Genomic DNA, 25,034 nt, shown 5'->3' with positions numbered 1-25,034 from the left:
ATAAAAGTAGTTCAAATGTAACGCCATAAGGTTGGTTTTCATTAAATGATATTTCTTTTGTAAACATAAGTAATAAAAGCTCTATAAGTAATAACAATAGAAAAACAAGAAAACAAAATAATAATAATAATAATAATAATAATAATAATAATATTAATAATATCAATTAAAATAATTTAACATAAACGAATATAAAAAAATCATCAAATTCGATTTCTTAAATAAATAAAGAAAACATTTAATGTAAATAAGCAATTTATTAAAATTTATCTGATATCAATACATATAGATAGAATAAGTCTGAAAGATCTATAAGTTAAAAATAAATAAAAAATGATATTAGAATTAATAAAAAATAAAACTAAACAAAACTAAATTAATTAAATTAGAAAATAAATAACATTACTTAACACTAAAACTAAAAATAACATGTTTATAATAATTAAAATTAAAAATTAGAAAATCATAAAAAAAAAAATATTAAAACAATTGAATAAAAAGATAAAATTTAAACACATTCAAATTTTAATAATAATATATTAAAAACTCCTTTAAATGAAAAATAAAAAAGATATAAATTATTTGAATAAAATTTATAAAGCCCTATAATTTAAAGAGATATAAATAATGAATATAATGATTTTGATATATATTCAGCAAAAATGGCTAATAATATAATTGAAAATATCCTAGAGTAAGATAAATAAAAAGACATTTTAAAAAATGAAATCAAAAGATTAAAAGGTAAATATTAATAAATACAAAAATTTATATATATAAATATATATAAACATATATATATATATATATATATATTTATATAAATATATATATATTTTTATATATTTTTTTAAAATTTTATTCAATATTAATTTATTTTTTAATAAGAGTAAATTAAATAACTTTAATCTAATATTTAAATATTCTAAATTTAAATAAATTTGATAAAAAAATAAAATACAGAATTACAAAATGAAAGTAAACAATCCTAAATAAAATATTAAAATGATTTACTTTATTTTAAAGAAAAAATATCTTAAGTAAAAATTACAAACTAAAAGTTTTTTTAAACTATTATTAATTGGATATGTTAGACATATAAATTTTTAGTATCTAATAATGATTAAAATAATTTTAGTTAATGTGATTTGGAAAATATTTAAAATAAAATGAATGAATTAGTTAATTTTTTAAAAAATTAATCTATATTTACTTAAGATTGTAATGAACTTAATTATTTATAATTTGATAATTTAAAAGTTATATGTAATGGTAATTTAACCGAAATTGAAAATAATATTAAAAATTATATTAATACAAATATTTGTTTTTAAACTAATGATTTAAATGTAGAAAAATAACTTTCATTTGAAAGTGGAATAAAAAAAAATGAAAACTAATTAAATTTTTTAGTATAAGAATAAGGTTTAAATATTATATATTTTAATATTTTAGTTTAATAAATTAATATAGATAAAAATAACAAACAATAAATGAAAAATTTATAATAAAATAATAATAATAAATAAATAAAGAAATAAGAATATAAAGATGAAATAATAAATTAAGAATAAAAAAATAATAAAGAGGCATATAAAGAGAATATCAAGCAAGAATAAAATAATTTAGAATTAAAAGTAAAAATAATAAATAATGATAACAATACTAAAAATACAGAAAACGATATAAAAACAATACCTTTTAGTGAATAAAAAAATTAAGGATAGTATAATATTAGTAATAATGTTTTTGTAACGGCATTATATGATTATAAAGCCTAAAAGGTATATATTTATATGTTATATTATTTATAGAAATAATATAAAGGAAAAAGATTTAAACTTTAAAAAAGGAGACAAAATTTAAGTTATAAATAAAACTAGAAATGGATGGTGGATAGGATATTTAAATGGTAATATTGGATATTTTCCTTTTAATTTTATAAAAGAATGATAAATAAAAAATAAAAAAATATTTTTTTAATTTATAATAATGAATAAATAAAAAATATAATATGTGTATAGTAATAAAATTTAAAATATTATAAGATTAAATAATATATATTATTAATATATTTATTAAAGTAATAAATATTAAATTATAGTATATATATGTATATAAATATATATATATATATTTAAATATAATTTTTTAAGAATATATTTTAATTGTTAAATATTTAAATTTTAATTAAAAATATATATTTTTTTAATAAAAGTAAAATTTTATTTATCTAAATATTATATTAATTTTATTTAAAAATGAATTAATTATAAAATAATAAACTAAACAAATATAGTTTTTCAATAGATAAAAGTTATTTAAGAAAATCTAATTAATAAGTATTTTTAAAAAATTAAATTCGAAGAAGATAAAGAATTTCTAAAATAAAATGCATAGGAAATACATCAAATGATTATTCTATAAATAACAGCCTAAAATATTAAAATAATTAATAAAAAAGTATTATTAGTTAAAAAAGTAAATACTAAAAATAAAGAACGAAAGTAAGAGGTTTTTATAAAAATACTTATAAAAGTAGAATCTAATAAAAGGAATTAACTATATTAAAAATAAATTAAGAAAATAATGATAAATAAAAATTAAAATAATAAAAATAAAAAGAAAATGTATAATTGTTTATTAGATAAATCAAATAATTTTATATTTTTTTTTATAGAACAAAAATAAAATGAAATAATTATATTAATCTTTATAAGATTTAGATAAAAACTTAAGATTTTAAAAAGCAGTTAGACATTTACATGATGCTTTAAATTTAAGACCTGTAAGGAATGATATAGAAAGTAAATATATTTTTATAAATAATTATATTTATATATATATATATATATTTATATATATATATATATTTACATAATTATTTATATATTTTTAATATATATTAAAATATTAGATTCTAGGTATAAATTTGCTGTATTTATATATTATATTTAAATTAATTTTGTTTGGAATTATATTCTTTTTCTTTTATCTTTAGCTTATCCTTTATTGTCTTTTTTTGAACCAGCTAATTAATATGATATTAATAATTAAAAAATATATTCCTATAAAATTAGTGAAATATTATCATTAATTTTATTCTTAGTTGATATAACAATGGAAATTATACATAATCTTCATAATTATCTATAAAGTTTTAATTATTAATTTTTTTCTAATAAAAAACTTTTATGGCGTTTTTTATTTATTACAATTTTAATAATTGATTTTATTTATTATTATTCGAAGTTTACATCTCTTAGATTTGCTAGATATATAAGACCGTGTATTTAATTTTTATATATTTTCTTAATTTATTTAATAAAAAATAAGTTTTAGTACTATTTTATTCAAAGGAATTAAGAAGATCTTTTAAAAGTATAATTGAATCTATTCGATAGATTTTTTAGTTATTTTTATTTTTACTTTTTAATACTTTAATTTTCTCGATTATTGGATGGAAGTTTGTTGGAGATTTAGATGGAGCATTTAATTATGATCCTTTTTAAAGTAATTTCGATAATGTTTTAACAGCTTCGAATATACTTTATTCGTTAATTAGTTTTGATGGATATCCAGAATGCATTATACCTTCTATTTGTAAATATTATATTCATATTTTATTTAAATCTTTATAAGCTTAATCATAGATTTACATAATTTATTTTATCATATATTTGATATTATACTTATTTATTTTTATACCTATTCCAGTTGCTGTTGTATTTGAAGCATTTAGAGTATTTTTATTTTATATATAAAAATATAAATTAAAATATATTTATTATAAAAGGTAAACAGAAGAAAAACAGTTATAATGGATAGAATAAAATAAAGGGAAGCTTTGTTAGCTTGTTTTATATCTTTAGATTTTTAAGAGTAATTTTAATAAAAAGAATATAAAATATAAGAATATAAATATATATAAATATGATTAATTATAAAAAATATAAATAAATATATAAAAATATAAATAAAATATATATAAATATATATATATATATATATTTATTTGAATCATAGTAAAAAAACTATTGATTATAATACATTTTTTTTATTTATGAGTGCAATTTATTTACATAAAAAGAATTATATTAGAAGAATAAAAAGTCTTTATTTACATTTAGATATTAATGATTAAAAATTTATTTCTTTGGATTAATTTTTTAATATAATAGATATTTTTGAAAGTAATGATAATTTCAGAATTCCAATGTTTAGAAATAATAAATATTGGGGTTTATTTAGGAAAATTTTAAATAAAAAATTACATTTAAAAAAATACGTGAAAAATTATATATTTGAGTCTTTGATGTTTGTAGTTTTAGCAGTTAACTGCACTGTTTTGATTATATCTTAATTTTAAAATGAATAAATTTATGATGATATAGACTCTTTTTTGGGTTATTTTTATATTTTTGAATTCGTACTTAAAATTGTGGGTTTTGGAATTGAAAAATACTTTCAAGATAATTGGAATTGCTTTGATTTTGCAATGATAATTGTATCTTTATCAAGTAATATTTTAAATGAAGTTTTCAGATTTCTAAAAAGCGCTAAATCAGCAAAAACTACAAAATTAATAAAGTTGAGTAAATTAAATAGAATTTTTAAAGTTTTTCATACTATAAAAAATACAAAATTATTTAATTGCTTAGCTATAGGAGCAGAAACTTTAAATTAAGTTTAATTGCTTCTTAAAAAAATTATTATGTGTATTCCTTTAGGTAAAAATATACAATATAATATATAAATTAAATATATATATAAAAATAAATATATATATATATATATATATATATATATATATATATATTATCAAAAAACAGTTGCCAAATTAATTCCTATAATTTTAATGGTATTTTATTTATATGCATTTTGGGGAATGGAAACTTTTAATACATAAACTTTTGAATTTAAAAAAGGTTCTCCATATTAGACTTAATTTTTTGGAGATTTTAATAATTTTTAAAATTCTTTGCTTGTTTTGTTTTAGGTTATGGTATAGTCTAATTGGAGTCTTTTTACTTATGATTATGCTTATAAATTTGATAATTTGTATATTTCTATGATGTTTTTTGATACTTTTGATATGATTATTTCACTTATTTTACTTTCTTTGATTAAGGGTATTGTTTGGGAAGTTTTTACTGTCGTAGATAATGAAATTAAACAGGCTGAAATTATTCAATAATAAATTGAAATAGATGAAATTAATTCAGAAATGAATAAATTATAATAATAAAAAAAAATTAATTATAAGAATATTCAAATTGTAAATGGAATTATTGAATATAAAAAAATATTAAAAAATATGAGAAATATATCGCATAAAAATAGCTTTATTTATGGGGAAGGGCAAGTTCAAAATTCGCCGAATTTTAATGATTAAATTTTCAATAAAATTAAAAATAGGTTTAGGAAAAATAATTATTAATTAAATAATAAATTATAAAAAATATTAAAATATTCATAAACAGAATTGTATTTTGAATAATAAAAAAAATAATATATTTAATCAGAATAAGATTTAAAAGAAAATATAAAAAAAAATATAAAATCTTTAAGTTTAGATAATTTAGAAAAAATAAATGCTATAGGTAATTTAAATAGAATAATGTAAATTTAAATACAAAATAATTAATAAGATTTTAAAAATAAATAATTAACAGAATATAATTAAAATAATTAGCTTTTAATGAAAAATAGCATTGTTGGACCTTTTGTTTTATTGTAAAAAATTAAATCTAATATATATAAAATAAAAAATATAAAATATGAATATTTATATTATATAAGTATTATTGTAAATATATAAATATATATATATATATATTTATATATTTTATATATATTTATATTTTTATATATTTATAGTCAAAATAGTTAAAAAATATAATAAAAGAAAAGTTTAACTAATTCTATTTCTTCAATTTAAAATGATTATCAAGAATTTATTATGTAAATTGATGACCCAAATATTCTATAAAAAGAATAAATATATGAATTGAAACTTAAAATTAAATCAATTAGTTATTTAAAGAAAATTTAATATATTGAAATGAGAAAATTTATTTAAACTTAAATTTAAAGAGAAATTGATTTTACTTAAGAATTTTTACTTTCTGATGATCCTAACAGCGTTAAACTTTACTGTAAATAATTAAATGAAGATATTATTGAGGATTCTAATTAAGAATCTGAAAATGAAGAGTATATTAAAAGAGTTATTGAATTATAGAAAGAAAAAAATTAATATGGATGTGAAGAATAATCAATCAATTCTAATTTTGTATTGAAAAAAGCTTTATTGAAAGATTCAAATATGGATATAATAAAAAAATTAGGTTATTAAAAATTCAAATTAAAATTTTAAACAATTATTTTTTATTTTAGAAATTAATTACTTTTAAGATTGTTATGGAACATTTTTCAATATTTTTCATGATGTAAATGCCACACCTATATTAAAATATGAAAGCTTCCTAGTATATAATTTTTAAAGATTATTAAGACATAGTACTATTAAAAATTTAATATTTTTTAAATTATTAAATACATTTGAAAAAAACTTAAGTGATATTATATTTAGAAAAGGAAGTTTAGTAAAATTTGTATTTTAGGTAAATATTTAAATATATATATATATATTATATTATATATTTATATATTTTTATTATAATACATTATTTATTTATATTTATTTATTTATAAAAGGATTCTGGAGATAATTGGTTTTGTATACATTAATATAATAATAAGGTATTTCCTTGTTTGTTAAAATAAGGACCTTGGTCTTTTTATGAGAAATGTTTTAATAAAGATAAAGAAATATTTATATCAAGGGATTTTTTTGTTACCCCTGATAGTTTTGTAATGTAAAAACTTCTTGTAAGTTTTTATGAGTCTTTTAAGATTATAGCTAATAGTGTTGATTAAAATACTAATTTTTTATAATTAAATCCAAGTGAAAATATTTTGTATTTTTTATATTTTAATTTTTTTTTATTTTTATTTTTAAGTGTTTTTTTTTTTTTTTTAGTGATTTATTTTTTCTTTTTGAAAAAAATAAAAATCCTGATTAAACCATATCTAAAACATCTAAATTATTACAAAAGAATTATGATTTAAAGTATAATAATAACATTATAGACTTATATGGCCAAAAAATAATGATTTTAATAGTTTCTTACATAGGAGAAAGTCAAGAATAAAAATAAAATGCAGGAATTTTTAAAGATTTATATAATAATACAAGAGTTTCGAATAAAAAAGCTGGGTTTAAAGTAAATTTGGAAACATTAAAAAATAATTAAACTTCAGAAAAAGATAAAATTAGTGAATTATCTTCAATGCCTTTGGCTTATGTTATTGAAATGCTTAAAAGTTTTTAGGATATATTATAATTATATAAAAGCAATTTATTTATTAAGGTTACTGAATTAATTAATTAAACACAAATCGAATAAAACATAAAATTAGAAAATAAATAATAGGAATAAAAAGATTAAAAACTAAATAATTAAATAAATTTTAATAATGAATAGAATTAAAGGAGTCAATAAAGCATTTTAAATCAATGAAATTTAAAAATTAATAATAAAAAGTAAATTAAAATTTGAAAATGAATAAAAGTTTTTTTTAAAAAAAACTTAAAATTAAATATAAAAATATATTTTATTTTGTTAAATTTTTGTTTATATACATAATATAAAATTCAAAAAAAAAAAGAGTAATTAATTAATTTTTTAGTTTTTTTTTTTTTTTATTATTATTAAATTAAATAAAAATGTATTTTTATTTATTTTATTTTTTTGGAAAAAAAATAAAATAAAATAAATAAGAATTAAATATCATATATATTAAATTTAAATGTAAAAAAAGCCAATAAAAATTTTATTTATCTTTACTTCGAAAAATTACATTCATTTAAGTTGATTTATTAAAGTTTTTATATCGTAAAAACTGTTATCTTGTATATGATCTTATTCTTAAAGAAAATTTCTATATTAATCTATTTTATAATAATCAATTTTACATTTCTATAATTTTAAATCACTTGCATTCAATTAGGATATATTTGAATTTGTTAAGTATTATTTACTGCTATTATTATAACTATTTGTAATATATTAAAATACTTTAAAAAAAACAAAAACATAAAAAAGAAACAAAATTTAAATAAAATTAATAAAAAAAAAAATATTACCTTTCATTTGTAAAACTAGCATTTAAATTTTCGTTTTCTTCTTGTTTGCATTTTTATTCTTTTATTTTTTACTAAATTTCGTGTTTTTTTAAAAATGGAAACTCTTTTTAATTATTATATATGGCATAAAATATCAAACTTAAAAATACAATACTCAAAAATATTACAAATATTAATTGTTTTTAATCATTTAAATGTAAAGTTAATTTACAATAGTAATTAAAATATAAAGTTCTCATTATATTTACATGTTTTTGGACCATTATTATCATATTGGTTTAAAATTAGGCTTAATGTTTTCTTAGTTTTTATGCTTTTTATAATTTTTGTTCGTCTAAAATATTATTTAATTAATTAATTTATTCATCTTTTTCTTTTATTTTTTTATTTTTAATGTTTTCATTACATTGTATTGATAAAATTATTACTATTAATATATATATATATGATATTTTTTTCATATTTATTTTTCTTTTATTATATTTATTAATTATATATTACTTTTTTTTTTTTAATTTATTAATAAATTGTTTTTTAATATTTTTTAATGAAATAAATACTAAAACGCATTTTTTTCGTTTTTTGTTTTTTTAATAATTAATTATATTTATTTTTTTTATGAATTTTCATTATTTTTAATATATTATAAATAATAAAAAATTAATTTTTATTTTTAAAATTCTTTTTAACTTTTTATTGTATTTTTTTTTTATTATTTTAAAAATATGTATTTTCTCAAACATATTACAACTACAACTACAACTACAACTAATATTGTTCAAAGTTTTTTTTATTTTTATTTTTTTGAAAAATAAATAAATAAATAAAAATAAATATAAAAATATAAATATTTATGTATATTCTTAACTATTAAAATAGCAAAATAAATATAAATTAGTATTAATAGATTTAAATGAGACAAAATAAAGTCATTTTTTATTAAAATTAATATTAATTATTTTACATTACTTAATTCTAAATGGATATGACTTTTATTTTTTTATTTTAATAAAGAAATTATATCAAAGCGTTATAATGAAAATAAAGATTATTATATAATAAATAATTTATTTTCTTTTTTAAAAAAATTATTTTATAAATGAATATATTTTTTTATTAAAAAATAAAAAAAAAAATTATTAATTTATAACTTTTTCATAATAATATAAAATCTTACTTTTTTTTTTTTAAAAAAAAATAATAAATATAATAACAATAGACTACAAATAACATATATATATATATATATATATAAAAAATCCTTGTTATATAAATATAAAATGAATAACCAATCATTAAATTAAAATTATCCATCAAGTATAACAAATAAAAAAGCAGCAAAATTAATAATAAAACTAGAAGAAACTCACCAAACATCTTAATCGTAAATAGAATAATAATTAAAAAATTAAAATAAACAAAACATAAAAATAAGCCCTTAGGAAATAAAAGAATATGCCATAAGTGTATTTAATGATATTTCTAATTCTTATAGATTATATATAAGTATAGACTCAAAAGTAAGAAAAAAAGATACTGCAAAAGCTTTACAAAGTTTATTAGAAAAAATAAAAACGTATTAATTTAATTAAATGGATTGTCCTTGGATGATAAAATTAATTTTTACTATTTAACATATGATGCGACTATTTATATGATGGATATTTGCTTAGCTTTAAGGAAAAGTGTATATTCAGTACTATGTATTGATTATTAGGCTTTTTGCATAATGTGTATGGAATGCAATATTATACTAATGTCGCCAAAATATATAGAATGGAGAGTAAAGTTATATATAGAATTAGCACATTCTTATTAAGAATGCAATTCTTTAAGTTCAGCTTAAAAAACAATAGATATTGGATTATAGGAATTATAAAAATCTTATAATAATGAATTAAAAAAATACAATAATGAATTACCTGATTATATATAAAAATTATACGAACATAATCTAAGAATTTTAAGAGTTTTATGTTTGAAATTAAAACTTTAAGTAATAAGAATATATATATACATATATATATATAAATATATATATATATATATATATATATATATATATATATATATATATATATATATATATATGTTTTAAAAGCAATATTTTTATAAAGAGTTCATAAATAACAATTGAAGAATGGAAAAAAAATTTGATGAATATTTTTAAAATGATGAAGAAGGAAAAATTATGAGCATAATAGAAACTTTAAGATGTAATTATTCAAAATACTCAAATTGCATAGAAAAAAAAGGTTCTTCTTTTCCTTGGAAATAAAGTGTTTTAGTTGCTGCTTATGAAATATATAAAAATGATATCCAATAAATTATATAAGGGTTAGAACACGAGAAAAAAATATAAAGCGAAGAATACTTTAAGTCTAAGACATTTACAGGAGTATATAGTTATGATACTAATGATAATAATAACTAAAAAAATACATAAAAATAAATTAAAAGATCCAATTCCTTTACAATAAAATAATTTGATTGGAAAAAAGCAATTTGTAGAATTCCTTTTGAATATCACGTAGAGTTAATACATTTTGCATATGAAGTTTAAAATTAGGCCATTTTAGAAGAGCTTATTTGTTCTGCACTTATTAGATGTAAGCATAGAAGAATAGAAGTTCCTTATATTGTAGATGTAAAAATCGTTTAAAGCCTAAATCAAGAAGTTGATGTAGAAGAGGGATATGAGAAAATTCCAATTGATATAAACTAAGCTAGTTTAAGAATGGATCTGAGGAAATTGAGGACAAAAATTTTTTAGGGAAATTTAAGGAATAATGAGGTTTAGACAGGATATTTTTAATAAGAGGCTACTTATTAAGAATTGGAGATGATTAAACATAATTATGTATATTTAATTATTAAAAGAAGCTAGAATGCAGAAAATGCAGTATGTGATATTAATGTGGTTTTAAAACATGAAGAAGAATAGGAAGAATAGAAAAATATAATTAATTAAGAAGTATAAGGAAAATTTTAAGGGGGATTTAAAGAAATACCTATACCTGTTAAATAATATACAGGAGTTCAGGAAACTACGCATTTGATTCCTTATTTATAAATTAAACATACGTAAAATTTTTAGATGAATGATTAAGAAAAAATGAATATCTTAGTAGATATTAAACCACTTTTTGGAAAAAATCCGCTTATAAGGCCTGAAATAAAATATTTTAAAATTGAATGTGATTTAAGACAGGTACCAAGTGAGTTTGTAAGATTACCTAATATGGAATATGTCTATATTACATATAAAAATGATGAAAACTTTTTCATAAATGAAAGAGAATTGAACATAATGAACGCATTTTGGAATCTGGAGAAAACTTTTGGATTAAAAAATAAAATAAGTAAATATATAAATTTAAATTTTTTATTTTTATTTTAATTTATATAAATAAATAAAATAAATAATAAGAAAAATTATATCTAATAATATTAATACTAATAATAAAATTTAAAAGAAAAATATTATATATTTATATATTAATATATAAATTTATAAATATATAAATATATAGATATTAATTTTATTATATTTAGATATATAAATATTTTATATTTATATATATTTTTTTATTTATATATCTTTTTTTATTTAATTATTTTTTTATATTTATTATAGATAATTTAGAAGATGAAAAAAAGATTTAATTAGATTTAATTTATGATATTAATAAATTATTAGAATTAATAATACAAATACATAAATCTTTAGAAGGGTATCTAGGAGAATAATTTTATGAGAAAAGGAAAGATTTTCTTAAAAACATATCTTTTTATCTTTGGAAAAAATACATTATGAATTAAATTTACTAAATAGAATTTATTTATTACTAATCTCTTTCTGAAGAAATAACTATTTAAGAATTTTTAATATACTAATAAATATTTATTCCTTCATAAAAAATATTTATAGATGCATTAAAAGTATTTAATTTAATAAATTAAAGAAATTAAGACCTTGATATAATATGGATGTGTAAATATAATTTATAATTGGCTCGAATGTTGGAAGAAAACGAAGAGTTTTAATAAGCTATTGATAATTTAAATATTTGCTTAAAAAGTATTGTTTAGTATAGAGAAAGTTTATAAGAAAGAGGAATTGAAAGTCAAAGTGATTTATTATTGCCATTTAGTTTGACTTGCGATAATTAGAAAATAAGGGAAACTATTTAAAAAATGAAAGAAAGTTATATTTAAAGTAAAAATATGATTAATTTGAAAATACGGGAAAAAAAAAGAAAAAAATTAGAAAAAGATGAAGAAAAAGAAGAGGAATATGAGTTCTTATAGGCTTCTTGGTAATATTTATAAGATGATAATAGTGATTCTCATTATTTTAAAGGACTGTAAGATTTAAAAGGCTTTTCAGAAATCGAAATGCTGATAAATTCACTACATACAGATATTTTATTGAATATTTTTAGATGTGAATTAAAATTAGCAGAGAATTTTCAATTGTAAAAAAATACAACACAAAATTAATTATAATCAACAGAACTAAAAAGTACAAATAATAATGCGAAAGTACATTATATGAGAAAATCTAATGTAAAATATAATTTTTTTCTATATATGTAAATATAAAAAAAAGATTTCTAAATAATAAATTTTTTAATAAAATAATTAATAATAAATTCCATTACAAAATAATGAATAAAAAATTATAGAAAAATCAAAAGATAATCCATATAATTTATCTTTAGTATATATGGCTATAGCATTAACTAGTTAAGAAAATTAATCTTTCTTTTTATAAAAATCTTATTATTATATATAAGAATGTGAAAAAATGGAAAATAATCATTTTAATAAATGCATTAAAGTATATATATATATATAAATTTATATATATATATATATATTTATATATATATTAATTTTATATAATTATTTTATTTATTTTTAGGATGCTATTTTTGTTTTTTCTAGCTTGTTAAATAATATTTAAACTGAATAAAATTCATAATAATTTTTCCCTTTTAGTTATTTATATAATAGTTAGTTTATTGAAAAATCTAAAAAACCAAGATGCCCTATTTTAATAAATAGAAATTCTTCTTAAATAGTTTTGAAATTGCCACCTTTTGTTCCTTTATTATCTGATTTTGATATTAACAAAAATCCGAAAAAATTTGATATTAAAAAGATGGCTGTCTATGGAAAGATATCTGATGAATCTAAAAGTCAAATTACTGAAAACTGCATTTAATTATAAAATACCGGGATTAGATAATAAATTGGATAGACGGTTATTATCAAAAACCTAACAGAAAATTAAAAATATTAATTTGCAGTTGCTGCCTTTGATGCTACTGAAGAACTTTCTGGCACTATAGGGGAAAATAGTGAAGATATTGTATGTTTAAATCCTCTTCCAGTAAATCTTTTGTGTAGTCATTTGGCAAAACATTCTTATTTAATTGGTGATTTTGAAACTGCAGAAACTGCAGCAGATCATAGTTTGTAATATTTTACAGAAAAATCATAATTTTTAGATAGAAATTTAAATTATTAAGAAAATTTCTTATATTTTTATAGACTTAAATAAAATAAATTATAGGATGTAAGCTTTATTGAATTATAAGCTTTAGTAGATACTTTTATTGTAAAATATATAAATATTTATATTTTTTTTTTATATATAATAAAATATATTAAAATGTATAAAAATGTTAATATTTATATATAATTAGATAAAAGCAAGATGTTTAAAAAAAAAATTCCAAAACGAAAATCAAAGTATAATATTAATAGAACATTAAAAAAATATACTCAAAGTATGTAATTTTTTATTAATGGGAATAGAAACATCTAATAGTATAAAATCATATATCGTATGTATTCGTTTAATAACTGAGACATATAATTAAATAATCGAACTTTTATAAATGAAAAACCGTATAATTTATGTATTACATATATTATTAAAATGCCAGATTCTAATAACGGAGATTCCAAAGTAATATTGGGAGAAAAATTTACGTATTTTATCGGCTAATATAAGTTATGAATTATGCCGAATGTCAATTTAGTTAAATGAGATTAATTTAGGGAAAAGAATTCTATATTCTTAAGTGGGAGTTTTTAATAGAAAATGGATTGCGTTTTCTAAAATGAGAATGATAACGGAAGATACAAATTAAATTTAATAAAAGGAAAATAAGAAAATAAAAAAAAATTAAAAAAAAATAGAAAATAATAAAAAAAACTTTTTAAATAATAATAACGAGAATAATTTCTTTGTAATATAGTAATAATAAAAGGGAGTGAAGGTTTTTCCAAAATTAAGTAAGGAAATTTATGAAATTCAGAGTTAAAATTAAAGCTATCTGGAAGAAGCACTGCTTTGTTTTCCGGAAGATTATGGGGATTACGTATAAAGATTCGCAGAAAGATGGAAAAAAGAAATCGAGGAGTTTTTGCCTTTTGTTGAAAATTGTAAAGAGGAAAAAGAAAAAATAATTCAGGATTTAACCTATCATTTTGATTATTGGGATTAATTTAGAGATTTGGGATAGTCTTTTAGTAAAATATAGACTAATTTTAAAAATAATCCGGCTTTTCTAGAAATATGTTGTAAGCTGTTTAGAAGATTACTAGAATCTGGATATGAGGCTAAATATGTTTATGAATGTATATAATAAATTAATATTGAATAATTAAATTTTTATTCAGAAAGTTTCAATATATAAGAATAAATTAATGCTTTGAAATATAGGGCAGTTAAAAACGATGTAGAGTGGTTTCCGGATTTGCTGTTTTTGTATTTAGATGAGTAAAAATAAAATAAAACTAAGACTAGACAATAGCTATAGAAATATTTAAATAATTTTTTGATTTATAACAAAATCTAGATGATTTAATTTTTAAAGAAGATATATAAGAAAAATTTCCATAAAATTATTACTTCAATTTTTTTTGTTAATAATAATAGATAGTGTAATAATAATAAAAATAATAATAACAATAATAATAATAGTAATAAAATTAATAATAATAGCAATAATTATAATAATAAATATAACAATAGTAATAATAAAAATAATCATAGTAATTAAAATAGAAATAATAATTGTAAATGTAGTAGTAATTTTAATATTAATAGTAATAGTAGTAGTAATAATAGTAGTAATAGTAGTAGTAGTAATAATAATAATAACAATAATAATAATAGTAATAACAATAATAATAATAATAATAATAATAGTAATAATAATAGTAGTAATAATAATAATAATATTTGAAGTTTATTCCTTTTTTTTAAAGGTTTAAGTATCTAAATTTGTGGCATTCAGAATATTTTTTATTGAAAGGAATTTCCTTGTATCTTTCTTTAAAATAGCTATAATAAAATTAATAATAATATAATAATAATAATTAATATAATATATATTTAATATATAACTAATTTAATTAGAGAATTTTTAAAATGAAATGAATGAAGATTAAAATTAATAATAAGAAGGCAAATAATAAAATGCATAAATTTTAGAAATAGAAAAAATAATCGAAATTTTAGCAAAAACTTCTATATATAGTATAAATTCAAAATCATGAATTTTTACATTAAGTATAGCGAAATATGTATATAATATAATTGTTAGTGAATAAATAACTCCTTTTACATAAAAAAATACATAAATGTGGATTCATTTAAGTATATTATGTTATTCATTACTGAATATGATGTAATGTGTTCAAAAAGAAGGTTTCTATTATTTAAGAAATTAAGAAAAAATGAAACAAAATATACACCCTGAATAAATTGAAAATTACACATAATAAGCATTTAAATAAGAAAATGAAATAATAATGAAATAATACGAACAACCTAAATTAATAAAGAAATTAAAAAATTAATTTTGGTTTAATGATATAAAAGAATTCAATATAGATATAATAGCTAATATAATAGGATTTACAATTTAAGTATTATAAAAAATAAATAAAAATTAAATATAAATATAAATATAAATATAAATATAAATATATATATATATTTTTAATCTTAAAGGTATTAATTGTCGAATAAAAATGGAATTTATTAATTGGAATAACAAGAAGTTTTATTAATTTAACAGATCATTACTTTAGTTAATTTTTACTTCCTTTTTACATTTACGGTTAAGAAATCATAATTTAAAGATAAAATAATTTTTGTGAATAAAAAAAGGAAGAATTAAAAATTAGAAGCAAGAAATTTGAAGAATTTAAAAATACTTACAAAAGGCGTAAAAATAGATAAATTTAACTTGAAGCAACTCCTGAATAAATATAATATGAAGAAGATAAAAAAGAACTAGAAAATTAAATTTAATAATTAATGGAAAAATAGTAAGAATTAATTTTTGAAAAATATAAAAGTGAGAATTTATTAAAAGAAATAAAAAAAGAGATAAATCCAGCTTAGGAAGAACTTAACAAAGCTCGAATTTTATTAAGAAAATTTGCCTATGAATGTAAATAAATAAATAATAGCGCAGTGAAAAAAATGGAGGAATTTTTTAATAATGAAGACGTGGAAAGAAACAGGAAAAATAAACATAATTAATAATAATTAAGTGCTATTATTTCCAATTAATTTAAAAATGCATATGAGATGTTATAAAAAAAATAGGAAAAATTCCTACTTATGATATCTAGAAAAGAATTAGGTAATTTTTAATTTACAAGAAATAATGCTAATTATATAGAAGAGGCTTGGAATGAGGCTTTGGATGTGATTTTTAAATAGAATTCTTTGAAAAATTTTAGAGTCATTTTTAATGAATATTAAAATAGTATGGCTAGGGTTATAGGTATCCAGCCTTTATTATTAGCGGCCAATATTTTAGTAAATTTGGGCTATATTTGTTATTATAAGTAACTTAATTTATTAAGGGAAACCACTTTGATGGCTTTTTATATTGTCTTTTCTATTTTTTAAATTTCGTTTCCACACCCTCTTATTATAATAGAATATGGAAGTTATAGATTAAGGGAAATTTGCTTAGAAAAAAATGTTTATAAAGATTTAGAAAATGTTAATTGTGTAGAAAGTTTATTATGTATGGAAAAATTGGCATGGAATTTAATTGATGGAGACTTAAGTATTAAGGCTTTACCAACATTGTGTTTAATGGACTATATTGCGACTGATATATGTGCGAATGCTTTTTATTCTATAAGGGCGAAAATCATGAAAAGTATTGCTTTAAGTAGTATTGGATATATTAACGAAAGTTATATGTAAATTTTAAAGGTTATTAATGAAAAAGATTTACCTAGTCTATGGTTTGGACAAAGTTAATTTATTTAAAAAGAAAAAGGTATTAAATTATAAATATATATAATTAAATAATTTCATATATTATATATTCCATTTATTATTCAAATTAGGATGTTATTGGTTTCCTGACTGTGAAAAATTTAATAATAATGCACATCCTTTTTAAGAAAAAAATAAATAAATTATTGAATAATTAGTAAATAATATAGAGTTACCGAAAAATTTTCATATAAAATATGGATAATTAAATGTCAATTTATTCTTATATGCAAAATCATATTTACTTTTTGCAATTAATGAAAATGAGATTTTTGAACTTTATGATTTAAATGAATAGAGGATTAATTATTTAAATTAAGGTTAAAAATAATTAAGATCTCTTTTAAAAAAAATAGCCTTTGAAGAGGAGTTATTAAATATTGAAACAGAAATTTAAAATATGAAACTAATATTAGAAGAATTGAAAAAAGAAAATGAAATATAAGATGTTTAAGCAAAACTTTAAGCTTTAAAAGAAGATAGAAATTCTTTTTTTATTTAAAGAGGAATATATGATAAATAAGAATAAGTATAATATACATTTATATATTTTTATATATAAATATATATATATATATATATATAAATATATTTATTAATATTTATATTTATATTCATTTATATCCAATATATATAAAGAATATTAATTTATTAAATATTAAATTATATAGGATGAATATTTTTCAAATAATGAATTATTAATAGATTAAATTTTAAAAAGAGAAGAATATTTACTTATGATAGCACGTACTAGATTTCTTATAAATAAGATTTTTTAGTCTATGAATTTATATTCTAAATGTTATTATGTATTGGTATATGCAATTAATAACTTATATTAGTATTGTAATGAATATAGATAAGTTGAAACTGGAGAAGAACTTGAAAATATAGAAATAGAAAACACTAAACTTTAAAATGATTTAGATATTTTTAAATTTTAAAAAAGTAAATGTTATTTATTAATTACATATTTATTTTTATTATATAAAAAGTATAAAGTAATATTTGGGAATAAATGAATTCTCAAGTAATTAAAAAAAATAGTAGTAAAATTGAAAAACAAGATAATAAAAGCGATTCATCAAATATAAAAACTGTATAAAAAAAAAAACAAGAATAGGAATAATAAAGAGAAAAGTTATGTTTTTTAACAGAAAATAGAAAATCCAGAAGACATTTAAATGCTTTTTGGTGGATTAAAATAAGGACATAAATATGCATTGTTTTATTTAAATAAAATAGATATGATGATTGTTAAAAATTGATTGAAATAGCTAAAAAAGAATGCTTATAGGTCAAAGAATAATATTATTATGGAATATTAGAATAAGTAATAAAATATAAATATTTATATATATAAATATATATATATATATAATATATATATATATTTATATATATTATTAAATATAATATATAAAAAAAAAATATAGTATACAGCAAGAATAAACATTAAGAAAGGAAAAATAAAAGAAGCAAATGAAAAATTCGAAGAAACTATATAATATCATATAAAATATCATTTAGATGAAGATTTTGAGTATGTAAATTTATTAGGTGATTATGGAGAGATATTATTTGAAAAAAAGTAACATTAATCGGCATTGAATTATTTTTAAGATGCTTATTTAAAAGCAGAAAAAATTTTAGATGAAATAAGTTATGATTGTACTTTATAAAATATTAATAAAAAGGCTTTCGATGAAGGTGTTTAAACATGTAGTGAATTATAATTACCATCTGAAATATAAGAAGAAATACTAAAAAGATAAGACAGGTCTTAATAAAATATAAAAGCTGCAAGAAAAGATTTAAAAAAAAATAATGAAGATTATAAAGGAAAAAAAGATGATTCAAAAGGAAAAAAAAATGAAGAAATAAAGACTGATATGAAAGTATATATATATCTATATATATAAAAAATTATAAATAAAAAAATAAATTTTAATATATATATAAATATAAATAAATATATATATATATATATATATATAAATATATATTTAATTATTTAAATTAATATAAATATATATTTTTATATATTTTTTTTATATTTTTATACTTATAAAATTTTATTTGTTTATAAATAGATTGAATCTCTTAATCCTTTACCTAATTATGATTTTATGAAAGAATGTAAATATACCTATAATAACATAGATATTGAAAATTCAAATAATGCAAAACTTATTTATAATAATTATATGAAAAATATAGCAATATATATGAGGGCTTGTTTAAGATATATTAATTGTTATTTTGTTTTACATGTTTAAGGTTAAGAAGTTGATGAGAAGATATATAAGATGTTAAAGAAATTAGAAAATATTAATAATTTAAGTATAAATTTTATTGTACCAATATCTTTAAGGATTGAATTAAATTACATGTTTGCTTTATTTTATTAAGCATTGTTTTATAAAGATCTTTTTTCATTTTAAAATTATTATATTTAATTGTAAAAAAAAAAATATTATATATATTAATATATATTTATATATATTCATATTAATATTTAATTTAGATATCAGAAAAACATTAAATCTAAAGATGATTAAATAAAAGAATAAGCTAAAAAATATGAATTACTAACTCTTAAAAAACCTCACAGGGATGTTTGTAGGAATAAATATTTAATTGAGTTACCAAATTTTTCTTAAATTTTAAAAGAAAATATGATCTCCTTACTCGATGAAGCTTAAAAAAGACTAGATTAGGCTTTGTCTATTTTAGGAAGGGGCGAATGCCTTTTTATAGAAAATAATAGATTAAGTGAAGACTTGTTTTTTTAATAAGCTTAAATATGTCTATTGAAAAGAGAATATAAGCCAAGAGTAAATTACTAGTATATAGATTTAAAAGAACTATAATAAAAATACGAATAATTAAATAAAGATAAATAAGATACTCTGAACAATGAAATAGATTAATTAATTAAAAACGATCAAGAAGAATCTTCAAAGTTTGAATAAGAAGCGCATAATTGTTTAAAATATTCAATTTTAGTTTCCAAATATAAAATAAGCCTTAAAGAAAATTTCCATGAAGAAGCTAAAAATTAAATAACTAATATGAATTAATTACCATCTGATATATATTATAATATTATATAAAGCGATTTATTATATAAATAAGTATATAAATTAAATATATATATATATATATATATATATATATATATATATATATTTTTATTTATATATTTTAAAGTTTTATATATTTACATATTTATTTATTTTTATATTTATACACATATTTAGGATTATAATTCTTAATAATCGGGTGTTATTTTATTTGATGAGTCATAAAAAAAATATAATGTCAATAGTGTTGATTTATTATTATATTTAGTAAAATTAAATAAAGAATCTTAAATTTTAACATTTACAAATAGTTATCTTTAAAATTAAATAACTAAAGTATTTTTTTTTTTATATAATTATAATATTTTTATATAAAGTTACATAGATTTTTAAAAAACTAATATCAAAGTTATGCTCAAAATTATGTTATTTAAAATATAGAAACTTAATCTATTGATGGTATTTTTTTCTATTTAAATATTTATTTTTTTAATATATAATATTAAAAAAATAGGATCAATTATAATGAAAAGTATTTATAATAAAGAGTTTGGTGAACATAAATTTTTATATATATTTGGTCATTTGGATAAAAGCTAAATAATTAGTTAGTTAACATAAGAACAATTAGATGAATTGATTTTTGAAAACGATAAATAAATAGTATATGGATCTGTAATAAAATATTTATTTTTTTTAAATAAAATTATAATAATATATTAGATATATATAAGTGATTAAAAATTAGACAATTTATTATAAAGAAGCTTAGATTTGAAAACTAATATGTAAAAATCTGATAAAAAACCACCTGCGACAAAAGAAAGAGACTATAAAGTTCATAATAAGAATTTTATTTTATTATTTTAAGATTTTGGTATGCATTTTTTCTTAAAGGAAGAGTAATATAAAAATAATGATGAAAATACGACTAGGGGTAATGTTTTAAACTTTAGTTTAAATAAAAAAGAAGATAAAAATATATTAGGATAATATTAATAATTTATTCCGGAATTAAATCATGAGAATATTTAAATTTTTATTGATTTATTTAGTATTACGGGACTTTATTGTAAAAATTATAATGTTTTGGCAATTTTTAGATACTTTCATTTTTCTAAATACTAATGAAAATTTATATTAATATTTTTTATTTTTTTTCAAAATAATTTTTATATTTTAATAATAAAAAAATAAATATTTAAAATTTTTTATAGATATTTTATTTATTAAAAAAAAAAAAATTTAAAAATACAAATACAAATACAAATTTTTTATTATATAATGATAAATTTAATCACAGAAAATTTCGCAACATATTATACTGCCGCATTTTGTTCAAAAGCATAATTTTTTTGTATTTTTACTATTTTATTTACTTTCGGTCTTCCTTTCTTTTTATCTTTTAGTGCTTAAAGTAATATTATTTAATTTATAATGTAATTATATAATTTAAAAAATATAGACTTTTTTATAACTGTAAAAACTGGTTATGAACAACCTTTAGTATATTTTACAGGTTAATATATAATAGAAATAGGTGGAATAAAAATAAATAATAATTTATAATCAAATTAATATTATGTTTCAACTAATGTGCCTTAATTACTTGATTAATATAAAATATATAATACATAAAAATAAGCTTAGGAATAAATAAATATAATTGATTAAGTTATTGTTAAAGTATTTTTTTTAATTGATTCATATAATTTTTATTTTATCATTAAATATTAAAATAGTCAAAACCATAATAATTTGATCCTGAATATAAAGAAGAATAACTTATTTGTGATTAAATTTTAATTGATATTATAATTCCTTTGTAAAAAAAAGATGGAATTAATAATTATTTTAATAAAATTTAAAGTATTAATGTTGCTTTGGTTATGGATTATAAATTTTAAGTATTTTTTTTTAAAAAAAATGAAAAAATATATTTATAAAAAGGACTTATTAAATTTATAAATGAAAAGTCTTATTAATTTCTAAATACTAGATTCTAATGGTATGGATGGAAAATATAACATTATTATAGATGGAGATATTTAATTAAAATAAAACCATCCTTTACAAACTGGGTATTAAATAAAACATTAATTATTTTAATATTTTATTTTTTTAATAGAAATTACATAAGAAATATATATAATAATTTGCCTTTTCCATAAAATATTCCTAATGATAGTTATCCTAATATTTAAAAAATTTTAAATTATTATATAAAAAGAAATGGTAAATTTATATTATATAATCATGTATATATATATAAATATATAAAATAAATAAAATATATATATATATATATATATAATAATAAATAAATAATATATATATATATATATATATATATATATATATATAAATATATTTTATATATATATTCATGTATATTTTTATTCAGAGACTACTTTATTTAAATTTTAATCATACAATATTCCTAAAAATAATAATAATGATTTAGTTATAACAACTAAAGTTAATATACCAAAATACTAAAAATTAATGTATTAAAATCATTTTTAATACATTTATTTAATTAAATAAAAAGATATTAACCATCAATTTTAGAAACTTTCAAGTTTGCTTGGGCTTAATATTTTAGTATTTTTATAGTTGTTTTGTTTACATTGTATTTTGTAACTTAGAAAATATTTTAATATGGAGTTTTTATAGTTAATGCTTAGGATGATTTACCTGAGACTTATAAAAAAAAAAAATCAAAAATAGACTGAAAATCTATTTATTTGCTTTAAAAATATTTTGATTTTATGTATATTAATTAATATATATGTTATATTATAAAAAAATGTACTTATTACAGATAAAAATAAAAGTTAAATTATTAAAATAATTAAGTATATATATATGAATATATAACTAGTTAAACTATAATTTGATTTTAATATATAAATATATATATATAACTATTCTATTAATAGGTTATTTTATAATCAAAATATATATTAGAAATAGTTATTTTTATATAAATATAATATGTATAAAAAAAATATTTTATTTAATAATATTTATTTGTAAATATTAAATATATATAATTTATAAATTATATTTACTAATAGTTAGTTTAAAATTTAATTAAAAAAAAATCAATTTTGGTATCAAATTTTACTAAAGAATATTTAGATAAGTCTTTTTAAATATATTAAGTAATGAAAAAATACTAATTTTTAAATTTATTAAAATAAAAAATAAAAAAATTCATGTATTTATAAATTTGAAAGTAAATAATCAAATATACTTAAATAAATAAAATATAATATAATTTTAAATATTAAATATTATGTTTTAAATAAAAATATAAAATAAAAAAGATATAAAAAATTATAAGTATAAAAAAATAAGAATTATCCTTTTTTTAAAAAAAATAAATAAATATTTTTATTATTATTTAATTAATTATGTTTTTTAACAAAATTATTTAAAATATAAGATAAATAAGTTGATAACAAAAAAAAAAATTCTTTTATTTAATATTTATTTAATTTATTATTAAATTATTTATAAGAAAATAATATATTATAATTTGATGAAAAAAATAAAAAAGTTCTAAATAATAAGAAAATTAATTTATTAAGAATAAATATAAAAAATATAATGATTAATATTATTATATAATTATATATATATTCATAATTGTAAATTATTATATAAAAATTAATTTTATATTATATATTAATAATATTTTCAATTATATTTAAAATAATTTATTTATTTTTATTCATTTTCCTATTTTTTTTATGTTTCTTCTTTTTCTGATTTCTAATTATGTGTTCCAAAATATTGGCTATAAAAATTATAAATATCCTATCTATAATTAAGGTAAACGAAAGGAGCTCCAATTAATCCTAATAAGAGTACAGAATTTTTTAAAGCTGTCATTTTTTTTAACTTTTTTGTTAGAAAATAATTAATATTATTATTTAATATTTACTATAAAATATATATTTTTTGTATTTTATATTTTTAATATTATATTATTTTATTCAATTCTATTAATATATATTTAATTTAATTAATTGAAACTTTATTTTATTTGATTTGATTTTATTTTAATTTATTTTATTTATATTATTAAATTATAATATATTATTTTTTATTTTAAATTAATACAATTATATTTGCATTATTAAAATATCACATTATCTTTATATTAATATTTTTTTTTATTTAAAATTACAATTTTATTAAAAATATCTTTTTTATATAATATATTTTTTTAGATATTTTAATTTTTTTTTTATTTATATTATTACAAACTTTTTAATATTCTTATATGATTTTTATAAATCATACTTATAAAAATCTGCATTATTAATCTATTAAACATTTATAATATATTGAATATATGGTTTTTTAATATAATTTTGTATTTTAATATTTTTTCTTT

General features: G+C 15.8%; 3 protein-coding genes across 3 annotated transcripts, besides 66 other annotated features; all 3 read left to right on the top strand. All coding sequences in view use genetic code 6, as the record gives it.

The window, feature by feature from the left end:
- Positions 1-116: 116 nt before the first annotated feature.
- Positions 117-162: a microsatellite.
- A 586-nt stretch (positions 163-748) lies between these two features.
- Positions 749-815: a microsatellite.
- Positions 770-846: a microsatellite.
- A 62-nt stretch (positions 847-908) lies between these two features.
- Positions 909-938: a microsatellite.
- Positions 939-1,504: 566 nt separating this feature from the next.
- Positions 1,505-1,585: a microsatellite.
- Positions 1,518-1,586: a microsatellite.
- Positions 1,519-1,588: a microsatellite.
- A 297-nt stretch (positions 1,589-1,885) lies between these two features.
- On the top strand, positions 1,886-6,809 carry IMG5_062980 (hypothetical protein; the record flags this gene model as incomplete). The annotated part of the gene is made up of 11 exons (XM_004036981.1): positions 1,886-1,912; positions 2,681-2,807; positions 2,918-3,289; positions 3,337-3,743; positions 3,797-3,882; positions 4,027-4,730; positions 4,833-5,418; positions 5,572-6,350; positions 6,400-6,491; positions 6,596-6,626; positions 6,721-6,809. The coding sequence occupies 11 exons, from the start codon at positions 1,886-1,888 to the stop codon at positions 6,807-6,809; spliced, it is 3,300 nt and encodes a 1,099-aa protein (XP_004037029.1).
- Positions 2,584-2,624: a microsatellite.
- Positions 2,812-2,893: a microsatellite.
- Positions 2,812-2,906: a microsatellite.
- Positions 2,813-2,908: a microsatellite.
- Positions 2,831-2,873: a microsatellite.
- Positions 3,897-3,998: a microsatellite.
- Positions 3,900-4,008: a microsatellite.
- Positions 3,916-4,010: a microsatellite.
- Positions 3,951-4,011: a microsatellite.
- Positions 4,744-4,819: a microsatellite.
- Positions 5,814-5,879: a microsatellite.
- Positions 5,823-5,876: a microsatellite.
- Positions 5,831-5,874: a microsatellite.
- Positions 6,640-6,715: a microsatellite.
- Positions 6,642-6,708: a microsatellite.
- Positions 6,658-6,717: a microsatellite.
- A 167-nt stretch (positions 6,810-6,976) lies between the features above and the next one.
- Positions 6,977-7,022: a microsatellite.
- Positions 6,980-7,042: a microsatellite.
- Positions 6,987-7,022: a microsatellite.
- Positions 6,987-7,040: a microsatellite.
- Positions 7,007-7,064: a microsatellite.
- Positions 7,065-8,137: 1,073 nt separating this feature from the next.
- Positions 8,138-8,180: a microsatellite.
- A 491-nt stretch (positions 8,181-8,671) lies between these two features.
- Positions 8,672-8,736: a microsatellite.
- Positions 8,719-8,766: a microsatellite.
- Positions 8,767-8,957: 191 nt separating this feature from the next.
- Positions 8,958-8,983: a microsatellite.
- A 36-nt stretch (positions 8,984-9,019) lies between these two features.
- Positions 9,020-9,062: a microsatellite.
- Positions 9,026-9,063: a microsatellite.
- Positions 9,064-10,217: 1,154 nt separating this feature from the next.
- Positions 10,218-10,303: a microsatellite.
- Positions 10,304-11,453: 1,150 nt separating this feature from the next.
- On the top strand, positions 11,454-13,810 carry IMG5_062970 (hypothetical protein; the record flags this gene model as incomplete). Its single annotated transcript, XM_004036980.1, has 4 exons — positions 11,454-11,574; positions 13,012-13,055; positions 13,140-13,692; positions 13,794-13,810. The coding sequence occupies 4 exons, from the start codon at positions 11,454-11,456 to the stop codon at positions 13,808-13,810; spliced, it is 735 nt and encodes a 244-aa protein (XP_004037028.1).
- Positions 11,696-11,812: a microsatellite.
- Positions 11,699-11,780: a microsatellite.
- Positions 11,754-11,848: a microsatellite.
- Positions 11,769-11,838: a microsatellite.
- Positions 11,779-11,847: a microsatellite.
- Positions 13,057-13,107: a microsatellite.
- A 587-nt stretch (positions 13,811-14,397) lies between the features above and the next one.
- Positions 14,398-14,441: a microsatellite.
- A 714-nt stretch (positions 14,442-15,155) lies between these two features.
- Positions 15,156-15,472: a microsatellite.
- On the top strand, positions 15,312-21,757 carry IMG5_062960 (hypothetical protein; the record flags this gene model as incomplete). Its single annotated transcript, XM_004036979.1, has 10 exons — positions 15,312-15,556; positions 15,805-16,162; positions 16,248-17,541; positions 17,612-17,988; positions 18,212-18,494; positions 18,572-18,873; positions 18,977-19,438; positions 19,634-20,001; positions 20,068-20,677; positions 20,804-21,757. The coding sequence occupies 10 exons, from the start codon at positions 15,312-15,314 to the stop codon at positions 21,755-21,757; spliced, it is 5,253 nt and encodes a 1,750-aa protein (XP_004037027.1).
- Positions 15,567-15,604: a microsatellite.
- Positions 15,578-15,623: a microsatellite.
- Positions 15,585-15,632: a microsatellite.
- Positions 15,590-15,647: a microsatellite.
- Positions 16,175-16,230: a microsatellite.
- Positions 18,071-18,154: a microsatellite.
- Positions 18,094-18,148: a microsatellite.
- Positions 18,882-18,962: a microsatellite.
- Positions 18,885-18,962: a microsatellite.
- Positions 19,468-19,573: a microsatellite.
- Positions 19,479-19,586: a microsatellite.
- Positions 19,491-19,546: a microsatellite.
- Positions 19,493-19,576: a microsatellite.
- Positions 19,495-19,575: a microsatellite.
- Positions 19,569-19,601: a microsatellite.
- Positions 19,570-19,604: a microsatellite.
- Positions 20,017-20,052: a microsatellite.
- Positions 20,691-20,746: a microsatellite.
- Positions 20,694-20,792: a microsatellite.
- A 1,111-nt stretch (positions 21,758-22,868) lies between the features above and the next one.
- Positions 22,869-23,010: a microsatellite.
- A 1,294-nt stretch (positions 23,011-24,304) lies between these two features.
- Positions 24,305-24,364: a microsatellite.
- A 306-nt stretch (positions 24,365-24,670) lies between these two features.
- Positions 24,671-24,717: a microsatellite.
- A 74-nt stretch (positions 24,718-24,791) lies between these two features.
- Positions 24,792-24,895: a microsatellite.
- Positions 24,896-25,034: the final 139 nt, after the last annotated feature.

The sequence above is a fragment of the Ichthyophthirius multifiliis genome (genome assembly GCF_000220395.1).
Source record: "Ichthyophthirius multifiliis unplaced genomic scaffold scaff_1120509250288, whole genome shotgun sequence".
NCBI lineage: Eukaryota > Ciliophora > Oligohymenophorea > Hymenostomatida > Ichthyophthirius > Ichthyophthirius multifiliis.
The sequence above is the reverse complement of the archived record's forward strand: the minus strand, read 5'-3'. Positions and strand labels throughout refer to the sequence as shown.